The 13,292-nt window shown below is 43.6% G+C and overlaps 1 protein-coding gene across 5 annotated transcripts in view; it reads left to right on the top strand.

Annotated features, from left to right (window-relative positions):
• Positions 1-13,292, top strand: part of LOC121277368 (protein unc-13 homolog B-like) — a 710,648-nt gene that overhangs the window by 472,500 nt on the left and 224,856 nt on the right. For all 5 annotated transcript variants that reach the window (XM_041186756.1, XM_041186790.1, XM_041186765.1 and 2 more), the window contains 2 exons: positions 6,516-6,848; positions 12,175-12,265. In XM_041186756.1, the coding sequence (XP_041042690.1) occupies positions 6,516-6,848; positions 12,175-12,265 (424 nt within the window). The remainder of the gene's footprint in view (positions 1-6,515; positions 6,849-12,174; positions 12,266-13,292) is intronic.

Raw genomic sequence — 13,292 nt, 5'->3', positions numbered from 1 at the left:
AGTTGTCTCACTTGGATTGTCTTGAGGGAAGATTTTGGCTGTTTATTATTGATAGAAATTGTGAGTGTACATATAAGAAATGAGATAATATTTTGGCAGAACTTTGCCCCCATCCCAACCACTCGGCAAAAAATTGGTATCTAGCAATCTCCAGCTTACCGAAAGATATCTTCAAGGACATTTATATGACAATCGGCAATGGTTTCATGGTCATCATTAGACTTTTAATCCCAGATTTTTATTGAATTCTGCCATGGTGCTCTGTAACCTTATATATTGTGTAACATGTCATTGTCATCAAGTTCCTTGGCTTTTTGTCGCATTGAGGAATTTAAAGGACTTCAGTAAACATGGCTTTTCACCCTTTTAATCATACCCCACACAGATAAAACATTCACTATTGTAACACATAGGTGTGCCAAGTAATGACAGTGGCCTTACAGCTTTGTATAAATATTTGAGATGACTGATTACTAAACTAAATTAAAACATTTATTAACAAAAGAAAATTTTCCAGCACATACATAAGATTACAGTTGCTTAATACTGTAACAAATCCCAAATTCCTAATTAACCTGAATCCCAACTCCACACCAGCTTTAGGCAAAGTCCAAAGTAGATTTTAAATTTACATAGGCAAGCCAGCAGGTTTACCGCAGCACCAACGCAACGGGGAATTCCACAGGCTTTCCTCTACCCTTGGTTACTGGACATAGCAGACTTCTGCAAAAATGGCTGGAGGCTCCTCCAGGGCAGTTTTACACACACTGGGCAGAATATTTAGCTTGGCAGGCAGGCGTACGCTCGACCTACACGAGCATTAAATAAAGCGCGTTGACACTGGCTGAGAATGCCAATGTCAACGTGCACTCTCGCAATATTTCGCTAGGCGGACGCACAATGGAGATGGAGGTGTGCCCACCATTACTTAAGTGGCCAGTTAAGGCCCTCAAGACACCAATTGTCTGCGATTTTATGAAGCCCGTGTGATTTTTAAGTCACACAAGCAAAACGGGCAGATGGGCAGGCCACAATATGCAAAACCTCATCCATGGGCAAGATAAGAAGGGTCAGTGGCCTTGTCAAAGCGATTAGTAGGGAGTTCAGGATATCACTTGCTGCTGGTTGGTTTTGTGAACAGGATAGCTTCATTTCGTTTCAAAGCTGCATTCAGATATTTTGGAGGGTTCAGTTCAGGACTCAACTATTGTTGTCCAGGCCCCCGGAGGATTCACACCACGTGGGGCCTTCCAGGTATCAGTCAGCCTTCCCTTACCCTGGTAATGGGGATTGTGGTCTCTGCTATAGGCAACTCCGAGGAGGAAGAAGAGAGGGCCAAAAGGGGGAGGAGGCCAGGTGTCCCTATTCAGCTTCCAGGGGAGGAACCTGTGGGACGAGAGGCACAGGCATAAGGGGCGCAAGGTCAGTAGGTAGTCCATGGTGGAAGGGGCCACAGAAGATGTCACTATCCTGCTGCCAGGATTTACAGGCGGTGATGCAGCTACTTCAATATGTCTGAGGTGCAATGCCGACGGAGGCTCCCTCTCTCACAGGAGACAGTGACCTACATCGGTCAGAGGATCGGCCCTGAGATCAGCTCCAACTATGTGGGTGGACACCCCATGCCAGTAGCTTAAAGGTCACAGTGGCCCTCAACTTCTATGCCTCTGGCTCTTTCCAGGGGTCAGTAAGGGATCTTTGTGAAGTGTCCCAATCAGCTGTCCATAGTTGCGTCAAACTGGCAACAGACGCTCTGTCCAGGCATGCATTGACTTTCATTCTTTACCATACGGACGAGGCCAGCTAGGTAGAGCGAGTCAAAGGCTTCGCAGTGATTGCTAGCTTCCCCCACATCCAGGGCGCAATCAACTGCACATATGGCCATCAAGGCACAGCGGGTGAGCAGGGAGACTTCATCAACAGCAAGGGATTCCACTCCATGAACGTGCAGATAGTGTGTGATCGCAAGATGCAGACTCTGCAAGTGTGTGCAAGGTACCCTGGCAGCTCCCATGACTCTTACATCCTCAGACACTCCCAGGTGCTGAGGCTCTTCAGTTCTCTATCCCGATTGGATGAATGGCTGCTGGGTGACAAGGGCTGTCCCCTCAAAATGTGGCTCATGAAGCCTCTCCGCCATCCAGGAACAGAAGCTGAACAGCGGTACAACAGGAGCCATGCCTCCACAAGGGCTGTGGTGGAGAGAACCATCGGTCTTCTCAAGATCAGCTTCCAATGCCTGGGCTGTTCAGGGGGTGCACTGCAATATCCCCCAGATCACTGATAGTGGTTGCACGCTGCACTTTCCACAATCTGGCACTGGCAAGGAGGGACATAGTGGAGGAAGAAGATCTTAACACAGCTGCACAGGCAACAGATGATGAGTCCAGTGGTGAGTCTGAGGATGAGCATGGTGAGGAGAACGTTGAGGGCATAGGTGCAGACCTGGGTAACCTACAGGGAGGCAGGGACACCCGGGACGCTTTGATCCTATTCTTCTTCAGCTAGACTACCAAATAAGGACTACCACCACATGCCAGGGCTGCAGGCTGCAGGTTCCAAACTCAATCCCTGACAGGGCCAGTTCCTTGGTCAACAACATAAACTATGTGCCTTTGTAATTTTAGGGGAGACACGTCCATCATGGCCTATCCTGCACCTACATAACAAATGAAGCTTATAGAGGCCAGTTGCACAAAATAACATATAACTTACTTGTGAATGTTAAAAGTAGCAGAAATTAATGTGTTTTCCATTACAAAAAAATGAAGAAAAATGGGGGAACCAAATATCACCCGTGATAAGCCCATGTTGTGCTTAAGGTGCTTCAAGTTTTCACTTGAGGGTGCTACATCTAGGTGTTCGCCCTTTGCTGGCACCAGCATTGGAGACAGCCTGTTCACTCTGTGTCTTGTTAGCTTTGATGACCTTGGCGGGCGACCTCTGGCCCATGGAGCCTGTGCTGGCTCCGCCTGGGAGGGAGCGGCCAGTGCCATGGCTGGCATCGCTACAGCCTCATCAGATGCCATGGTCATGGGCAAAGGGGGGGAGGAGCTGCTGCCCTCATCTGGAGCACCCTGAGAGGAGCCTGGAGAGATGACAGGCAGCTTGTGCACCAATGTCAGGTTGCTTTGGACCTCCCTGCTCACCAGTAATGGACGGGCACCGAGCTGGGATACTGGGTGCCTCTTCCATCTCCCACACTGACACTGACCAGCTGAGGTCATTGTCGGTGTGAGGTCTTGCAAATGTGAGTGCATCCCCAGGAACCCCGATTGAGTCCCTGGAGGAGCCTCTCCGTGAGAGTTGTCACTCTCTCATTGGAGGAGACAGTGCGCTCAGCCATGAGGGTCATGGAATCCTCCACAACGGACATCATGGTACGCATTCCCTCATGTATCTCTACCAGATCCTCCCACACACCCTGCTGGACATCCAGCATCTGCTGCCTCAGGGACGACTCCCAGAGGTCCATCATCAGCCATCAACTCAGAACGAACGGCTGGTGAGCCTAAAAGGGAGAGGAAGGACATGTCATTAACAAGTTGTGAAACTGTCACTGTGCATGTCTGGCACCCCGATGAGACAGAGATTTGCAGCACGGTGCCCTCGTCATTCAATTATCAATGGGGATTGCAGGTTCCAGGCTCACATTAATATAGAGATTACACTGGAATGATAGCAATAGCCGACATTCTCACCTCAGTGTATTGCACTCTTACCTTCCTCTGGCACCCAACTTCACCACAGCCACTTGACGGAGGTGCATGGCGCCTCTCCAGCTCCAGGGCCTCCTGCTCATATCAACTGAGGATGAGGAGGTATGGGGGTCCCCCGTCAGTCCTCGACCTCTCAATATTGTTATGGGATATAGGAGCATTGATTAGTCCACCCCCTACCTGCAGCACCATTGCAGCCTGGCTAACCACACATGAGGAGCACCTCGCAGGGCTCAGATAATTCATGACCCTGGAACCGCAAGGCACTCAGTCCAAGCAGCCAGGGCTCACCCTCTTGGCCAGCTCCTGCCTCACTGACATTTGGCACAGACATTCTAACACCTTTGAGGTCCACGGGGATCTTAACTATTCTGCAAACACAGAACTCACCTTTCCCAATCGCAGCAGATCATTGAAGCGCTTACAGCATTGGACCCATGTACACCTCACCACGTTATGGCTGCTGAGCCAGGATGCCACCTCCTCCCAGGCCTTTTTGGTGAGATAGGGGGCCTCCTCCTCCCATCCCTGGGTTTCTCTCCATGCTGCCACCTCCTCCAGGAGGGCTCTGAGGCACTCGTGCGAAAAATGCGGGGCCACTGCCCCGCCAACCTTCCCTCCTGCCTGCCATGTCCACCTGCTATGGTCTCTATTAGCAACACAACCGCGTCCGTCGGTGGCAGCCTTCCATGGGCTGCCGAGGCCGGATTTGAATATGTTGCCGGGTCTCCATTGGACCCAACGGATATCATGCCCGCCCCTTCACGCACATTCCAGGCTGCGTATCACGCTGGGTGGGCCTTAATTAGTCTGCCCGCGTAAAATCGCAGAGCTCTGCCGATTGCAGGCAGCAGTCAGATTCTCGACCGCTCCCGCCCAGCCCGCACACCAAGAATAAAATTCTGCCCTCATTTTAGATCTTACATGGCCTCCCAACCTAGCCTTCCATTCCTCTTTATATATGTTGCCCTCTCTCTAATCTGTAAATTCCATTGTTCTCTATGTCTTTGGAAATTTACTTTTCTCATAATATAAAAACCTTTCAAGTTGCCAATATGGTCAGTACCTTTGGTAAAGAATAAGCAGACTGCTTGGCCTTGCTCGTCTTGTTAGTTGTAAACTATCATCCCTTTGAAACCTAAACAACCCCTTCAGGTATCTAAAAATGCAAATTTCCTTCACACCTTACATGCTAAGCCCTCATCCATGTTTACTCATTAGCATTTCAAATGCCTTTTACCCCAGCTTGTTTTGATAATTTCCAGCTTGCAGTCTATCTGACTCTAATTCAATTAAATCACACAGACAGAACCAAACACACTCACACCCATAAGCCTACTTTACAATAAACCACAATAATATAATGAAAAAATGTTAGTTTCATGACAGTATCTCACATTTTATGGTGACTATTTTGTTCTCTAATCTTGTGATTTTTGTAGACATGCAGGATTTTTAGGCAAAATCTCTTCTTTTGTGTTCAGATGAACTTCCAATGTAAAGGGAAATTATTTTTATTTGACATTTAGCTGTGCCAGATGTTCAACTGCAAAACTGACATAGAAAATTCTTCTTTTCACACTGACAAATTAGACATGTTAGAAGCTTGTGTCAGAACGAGTGCCTTTTTTCTCAAACTAATAGATGCTTTCTTCTTCATATCCCTGAAAACAAATGAAATCCATTTGGAAATTACCATTATAAGAATTTCATAACAAAAATGCCTTTCATTAGTTACTTTGGGGCACTCAAAATGTCACATCACTCTGTGTGAATTGCGTCAGGTGGAATTGAGAATTATAATTTCACCTGTTTTTAAGTATAAATGGCACAAATAAATTACACATGGTTTACTATTAAATGAACTCACATATGTGGCTCAGCACTAAAACTTAAAACTGCACTGCTGAATATTCCCCAAGATGGTGAATGCATCGTGCTTAACTAAATTATCCAAATATATGGCTTGATTGCATCTTGATTCTTGAAATTTTGAAATATTGTGGTTAGCAAAATATGGGATAGTGATGATAGCGATGACCTTTTTGAATGTTGGAGCCCTGAGCATTACCATTTGTAAAATGCCATCACTTATTTTATACTGCAATAACATTATATAACTCATCACTACAATTTATTTTCAATTACAGATCATTGTTTAATTATCATTTAACACCACAGGAAAGTTTGTAGAGAAAATCACATTTTATGTAAAGTATCATATATTCTAGGTGTTGTGTGGAAGTTCTCAGCTTTAGTTTGCTTTATGTGAAGGTGACTATGTGACAGTTTTGTCTTTAGTGTGTTCAGTGTAATAGCACCTGCTGCTTCTAGTACCGTGTGTTGTCACTGTTCCTTGGCAAATGCCACCCTAATTACTCAGTAAAATGTACTTTTTAAAGAAACTTAAAACTTAAGAACTGACACATTAAATTTCATGTATATGCATAACAGTCTGCATTGTTAAAATATAATGAATAAAATAAACCAATAATTAGTTAATAACTATTTGGCCAGTAATCCTTGAATCAGAACCAACTTGCACAAAATATATTTGCTTACAGTAAAGAAACCAATTCAAAATTCTGTTCTTTTCATTCATGGAACTAGGGGGAAATCATTTCTCATGAAGCTGTAAATTAAAAAATACTTTAGAGTTAAGTACAGATTGTACAAGGTGTCCAATTAAACTAATATTAAGTTCTTCATCTGTGGGTGTCTGTTATGCAATATGCATACAAAGTTTGCTGCAATTTCTCTGAGTTACTTGCTGAACTTCCTATTCATGTTCCACAGCCCTGCAGGAAGTAGCAGATATGGCTCATCAGGAAACCTTAGCCAAGGCAGCTCTCAACTTAGTGAACTTGACCATGATAATGAGAGCATCCATGGGTCTGGAATGGATGACAGACGAGATCAAGAGTCATATCACTCACATCACAGCTCAGGGAGTTTAAGACAAGATACAGAGGAATGGTACAATGAAGATGATGATCAGCAGAAACACTTGAGCGAATGCAAGCAAGTTGAGCATTATGAAGATTCTGGAAAAGTTGATGAATCTGCACTTGAGATTCCCCTCAACAGTATCTCCCCACAGCTCGAGGAGATTATAAAACCACATGACAAGTCAGTACTGCAATTATATTACATTATACACTTCCATAATTGCCTTTGTTTCAGTTGACTTGGATTGTAACAGTTAGAAACCTTTCTGAAAAATCAGTATCATTTCTTTAAAAACCGTCAGTTTGAGGCAAGTGCTCTAGCTGAAGATTGCAATCTGTGATCAAGACTATCACTGCTTTTCATAATTCAGAAAATGTTTCTTTCAACTCAGTAATAAGTATAAGTCTAGGATTCACTGTTTCTATTAATACCTACCAACAATTAATATATTCAAATAACATTCCTTCCTATGCAATTTAATATAGGCATTAATCGGTTTCAAACAAGTTAAAATCGCCATTAAAATAATGGAGTAGGCACTGATTACTCACTTATCTATCTCCAGTTTGTCTAGGCTACTTGCTGCTTTAAATTGGTTAACAGCCTTTAATTTGGGCTTTTATTGATTGCAAGGTATCAGTTACACCGGTGTCACAAAGATCAGAAAGTAAACTAATGCTTCTATCACTGCTTGTTTGTCCCTACATTCGCACCACCCCCCTCCACTTCTCTCCCCCCACCCAAACCACCCCCCACCCCACATACATACACACACACACGCACACACACCTTAAACCAGCTTATATTTCACCCCTTCCATGGATTCACCAAGTTCTGTTGAAGGGTCATGAGGACTCGAAACGTCAACTCTTTTCTTCTCCGCCGATGCTGCCAGACCTGCTGAGTTTTTCCAGGTAATTCTGTTTTTGTTTTGGATTTCGAGCATCCGCAGTTTTTTTGTTTTTATAATGAAAGAGATCGTTCAGTCTTTCAAGTTCAACCCTCCTTGATTGTCAGAGCATCTAATCCCCTCTTGAATGATTCCAGAGATGTTTTTCTCACCACTAAACAGAAACATCACTATAAATATGAATCCTTTGTATGAAGTGGTTCCTCAATCACCCTAAACTTCTCTTTTATCAATTTATATGTTCGCGCCTTTGTCCTCCATTCTTGTTTAACTTAGAATGCTGTTTAGGATTAACCACTTATGTTCCACGTTTTGTCTTCTGTACCTCTGTAAGATAACTTCTCATTCTTCTCCTTTTCAAAATTGGAGTGACCAAGTTTTTTCTATCTTTTTCTCATATCTTAGTCGTCATGCATTAACAATCAGACTTGTGGCTCCTTTTTATGTCACTTTCACAGCTTGAAAATTTGTTTCCCTTCAGTCTCAGTGACTAGAATTGCACGCAGTGGGATAAAATGTTGTCCTGGGTAGTAGCACCAAATGGACAGTAGGCCATGGGCTCTCTGTTCTACACTTTTCCTTCTGACATTCAGATCCATTATGGAACTGAATAATGACTGGGTCAAATGGGCTGATGCAAAGCTGCCCATTTCGTGCTACTGCCAATGACAAATATCTACTCCAGCATTCAATATGTGCTCTAATTAGAGCTTACACAGCTTCACCATGATTTTGTATGACTTTTCTTTCTTGATTTGCCAATATAGTTCATAATTCTGGTTGTATCATTTATTCCTCTGCTGCAGTAATTTAACAATTTGGGGTTTTTAAACTGCTAACACTCCCAGTTCCCTCTTCAGCCTCTCCCTTAACTAGCTCAGCGCTATTTATTAAATTAATTGGTTGTTTATTTTTATCTAAATTCCAATATATAAAACCTTGCAATTATCTGGCTTAATAATGGGAGATTAAATTCAACACAATGTGCAAATATTGTTGCAAATTTTGCAGTAAATTAACTGTGAGGTTATCAGTGTTCATCGTTATTAAAGAATAAATTGGACACCAATTTCCGGCAGCCACACATGCACAATTAAATGGGGAAATCAGGAGGCTGCTGTTCGAGTTGCCCTGATCCTCCAGAACCCTCACCATACCAGTATCTCACCGAGAGATATTCAAATAATGGAAAGGCATGAAATTGGAATACTGGCATGATAGCGACCCACTATTTACACCAAAAATGTTGGGGCTTGTTCATTCAAGTGGGAGTTAATTTTGAACAATGTTTTAAGACTTAATCAGCACTAAGCAAACTGTTTGGCACTGAAAATTAATTTTTACAAATTTGAGTTTTCATTTCTTCATGTTTTAATTATGGTGGGAGATTTAAAAAAATTAAAAGATGTAAATAATTGTTTCCTTAACTTTTCCTTTCTTTCGCTTTTATCTCTTATAACCTTATATTTCTTTACCCCTCTTATTTTGCTTTCTATACATCATCTGATATTGAATTAATTATTCTGACTGACTGACCTCTGGTTTAGATTCTGCAGGGGAAATGTTGGATAAGGCCTGATAAGAGACATGGGGATTGTGATACACGATTAACCCACTCCCACTTGTAGTGATGCAGGCATCACACCACCTTCCTCCTGCTATCTAATTTAAATGATAGCATACGGTCCAGTGCCAAATGTGCTGCTGAATGGCTTCATGCCTCATTAAGGGGCCAAAGTTCATGCAAAGTTAGCGCCACTAAAAGCTAGCCTGCACTACTTAAAGGGAAGGTGCATTCTGGCTGCAGCAGGTAATGAAACTGTTTGTGGAAGTCTTTGAGCAGGAAGGATCATGTGAGTGGTGTAACAGGGAAGATATCATTCTCCCAGCTTCTCTGATGCAGCATTGGAGGACTTGGTGCAGGAGGTGGACAAGACAGCAGAGATCCTCTTCCCACAGGGGCAATGAGGCCCTCCAGCCTGTCAATGAGAAGGCATTGGGAGCAGACAGCCATTGCTGTCAATGCGAGAAGTCTATCCCTGAGGATCTAGATGTAGTGCAGAAAAGGTTTTATGACCTTACATGAATGGTAAAGGTCAGTGAATGCATCTTTAAATACTGTATCGTTACACATGATCGACTAGCCTCACACACTGCTCCATTTACTACAAGCTCCTCATTTCACTCACCTACAAATATCCTCTGTCAAGCATGATTCACGCCTAACGTTCATAGTCTCACCTCACACTCACATGCATAGCAATGCTGTAAGCCTCACACCCGGGTTTGCACAAACTGCCAGCTATTCAAGATGACGGACACATCACCCAAACATACACTGACTGACCCACATGCCTCTCTCTTGCAGGACAAATGGTGCATAACAGACAGCAGCTCCTAACCAGCGGGTACAGGTACAGCCATATGTCCTAACCCCCTTGGAGGAGATAGTGCTGGCAATCATTGGTGAGGTCATGGCCAGGGGCGAGGCTAAAACCATGAAAGATGAAGGTATCTCTTGCCTAATCCACCACCTCACATCCCTTATCATCCCACAATCTCTTCTGATTTACAAGATGCAGGTGGTATAAGCTTGCATCTCTTCTTTCCTCTCCTTTCACTGCAACCCACCTGCTTCTCCTTTCAGGTAGCCACCCAGTGAAGTACTCATGCAGGAGCATGAAGTGCAATAGGAGCAGCATGTTAACGATGAAGAAATATCTTCATTCAGTCTCATACTTGAAACCACTCCAGCTCAGATATTGGCTAGTTGCAAACTTTAGAGGAGAGGAAGAATTTGTACATGTTGAGTCACCAAGGGAAAGTGACCTATGTTCAGAGCAGTGAATAAAGAGTGCTACAGGTGCCAACTCCCCAGAGGTCATAGTCAGACCTGATCTCTGCTACAGGAAACTCAGTTGAGGACTTCGATTGAATGTATAGAAGAAGACTAGTCGCATGCACATAGAAATTCTTGAGGCATGGGCAAGCCTGCCAGAAAATTTGCTATCACTATGAAGGAGTATGGAGAAGTCCACACTAATTTGGCATAGGGCTTTGCACAGATCTCAGAGCACATTCTTTTGAATGCAGAAGTGGTGGCAAACTTACCCACCTGATCTGACCATGATGCAGAACCTGATGTTTGATGTCTCAAACTCCATTGCAGCATAGCAGAAGACACCCAACATTTGAGTGCTGCAGTGAAAATCCCATGAGCAAAGGGGCTTGAAGGGTCTCACAGGAGTTCAGGAATCTGTCCTCCAGCAGATGACTAGGATTGCTGAGGTGCTGTCCCAGGTGAGTGACAGTGACTCTGTGGAGCATGAATCAGCTGTCCTCTTTCAGGATGATAGTATTCGTCCTCCCACCCCAAACCATTCTGTCAGTACCCTTGCTGTTGCCTGTCAGCCTGCCAGTCCAGACTGCTGTTGCTCATGCCAAAATGGCATAATGTAAAGTCGGGTTTTCCAAGCTCAGAGTTGTTTGAGGGCACCCTGCAAGGCCATCCACAGTTTTCCCCTACTGAAAGTCAGCTGCCTTACATCAGCCATGCTGCAGCCACTGAAGGAACATTAAACCAGGCTAAGACACCAGCAAGATAGGCACTAAGAAAAATGCAAAAGGGCAACCAATTGACTTTTGCTTTCCTACTAGCACTGATCCCTGTGGCACTCCATTAGTTACAGTTTGCGAACCTGAAAGGCCATTCAGCATCTTGTATACTTCAATCAAATCACCCCTCACACTTCTAAACTCCAGTGGAAACAAGTCCAGTCTGTCCAACCTTTCCTCATAAGACAGCCCACTCATTCCAGGTATCAATCAAGTAAACCTCCTTTGAACCACATCCAATGCACTTACATCCTTCCTTAAATAAGGAGACCAAAACTGCACACAGTATTCGAGGTGCAGTCTCACCAATGCCCTGTATAACATCCTTACTTTTATTTTCAATTCCTCTCGTAATAAAGGATAGCATCCCATTAACCTTCTTGATTATATGCTGTACCTGCATACTAACCTTTTGTGACTCGTGCACGAGAACACCTAGATCCCTGTGCAGCTCGGAATTCTGCAGTCGTGCTCTGTTTATGTAATATTCTGCTTTTTTATTCTTCCTGCCAAAGCGAACAACTTCACACTTACCCACATTATACTCCATCTGCCAGACTTTTTCCCACTCACTCAACTTAACTATATACGTCTTCAAATTCCTTGCCTTCTTCACAACATACTTTCCTACCTACATTGGTGCCGTCTGCAAATTTAGCTGCCATGCCCTTGCTCACCTCATCTAAGTCATTGATGTAAATTGTAATAAGTTAAAGCCGCAGCACAGACCCCTGTGGGACTCCACTCGTCACATCCTGCCAATCAGACAAAGACCCAATTTTGCATCTGTTTTCTGCCAGCCAGCCAATCTTCTATCCAGGCTAATGTGTTGCCCCCTACACTGAGCTTTTAGTTTCCTAGTACTTTTTCTCAGTGATCATAATTGTTTTAAATGGTATGATCTTGTACATCTTTGGACAAAACCAAATTGGTTATGATTCTTTCATATGTAATTAATCAATTAAGAATTTTTTTTTTCAGTTATACTGATGAACCTGGTACGCCTCCATTTTCTCCTGCTAGAGCACGCTGGATTCGAGCCATCAACAAAGTTCGAATACAAATCCAAGAGGTAGTGCTATAGTTTATGGGTTGCCTTCTGATTGATCCTGTTTCCAAATGTATAAACTACAAATTTGAATTGCTGATTGCTCCATATCAGTGACTATCCATAATTTGTTTTGATTGTATTGTTGGACGAATGAGTTGGATAGATAATGATGATGATGTGTACATGGATTTGTGTGCCTAGACATAGCAAAATGTAGAGAGCTAGAACCTCAGAATTAATCACAGCCAAGGTTCAAGTCCTCAACCAAAGATAAAATTCAGGGAAAATAATTCTCTGTATACTTGCTTAGCAACATGTGTACACCTCAGTCTTTAGCTCAGAGAATAGCTTAAGTATTAAAACTCTGCAGAAATTCTTCATAAATACTTCACTGTGGGAGAGCAAAGATTTAAAAATATATCAGTGTTCAGTATTAACTTATTAGGTAGTTGGAAATATACTTGTGGAAATTATTGATCATCTTACATATAACCAATTAAATAGCCATTAACTAGACATAGAGGTAATTGTTCAGGAGAAAATAAAGATAACTTTGCGGGGAATTTGAAAAACCATGGGCAGCATTTTTCATCCCGCAGACGGGCACATGCGTCGGGTGAGCGTCAGGGCGTCATCGCACACTCACGTGATATTTCACTTGGCAGGCGGGCATGGTACTGGAGTGACGCCCGCCATTAATTAAGCGGCCACTTAAGGCCCTTAACAGTCCAATTGACTATGATTTTATCCTTGCCCTTGTGATTTTCTCGTTGCATGGGCAAACGGGCAGGTGGCCAGCCGACATTTTCACAAACCTCATCCAAGGGTGGCATAAAAAGGGTTAGCAGCGTTGCCAATGTGAGTAGTGCGCAGTTTTGGAGATAGTTTGCAGCTGGTTGCTTACTGGTACTTGGCAGCTTCATCTCTGTTCGGGGCTTCGTTCTTAACAATGCCAGGCTTCATTTCAGGACTCATTGCTGTCTGCCAGGCCCCCGTGGATTCAGACAGTGTGGACCCTTCCTGGTATAAGGCGGCCTTCCCTTACCCT

Source organism: Carcharodon carcharias, chromosome 1, assembly GCF_017639515.1.
Source record: "Carcharodon carcharias isolate sCarCar2 chromosome 1, sCarCar2.pri, whole genome shotgun sequence".
Lineage (NCBI taxonomy): Eukaryota > Metazoa > Chordata > Chondrichthyes > Lamniformes > Lamnidae > Carcharodon > Carcharodon carcharias.
This window is presented reverse-complemented; position numbering and strand designations above follow the sequence as displayed.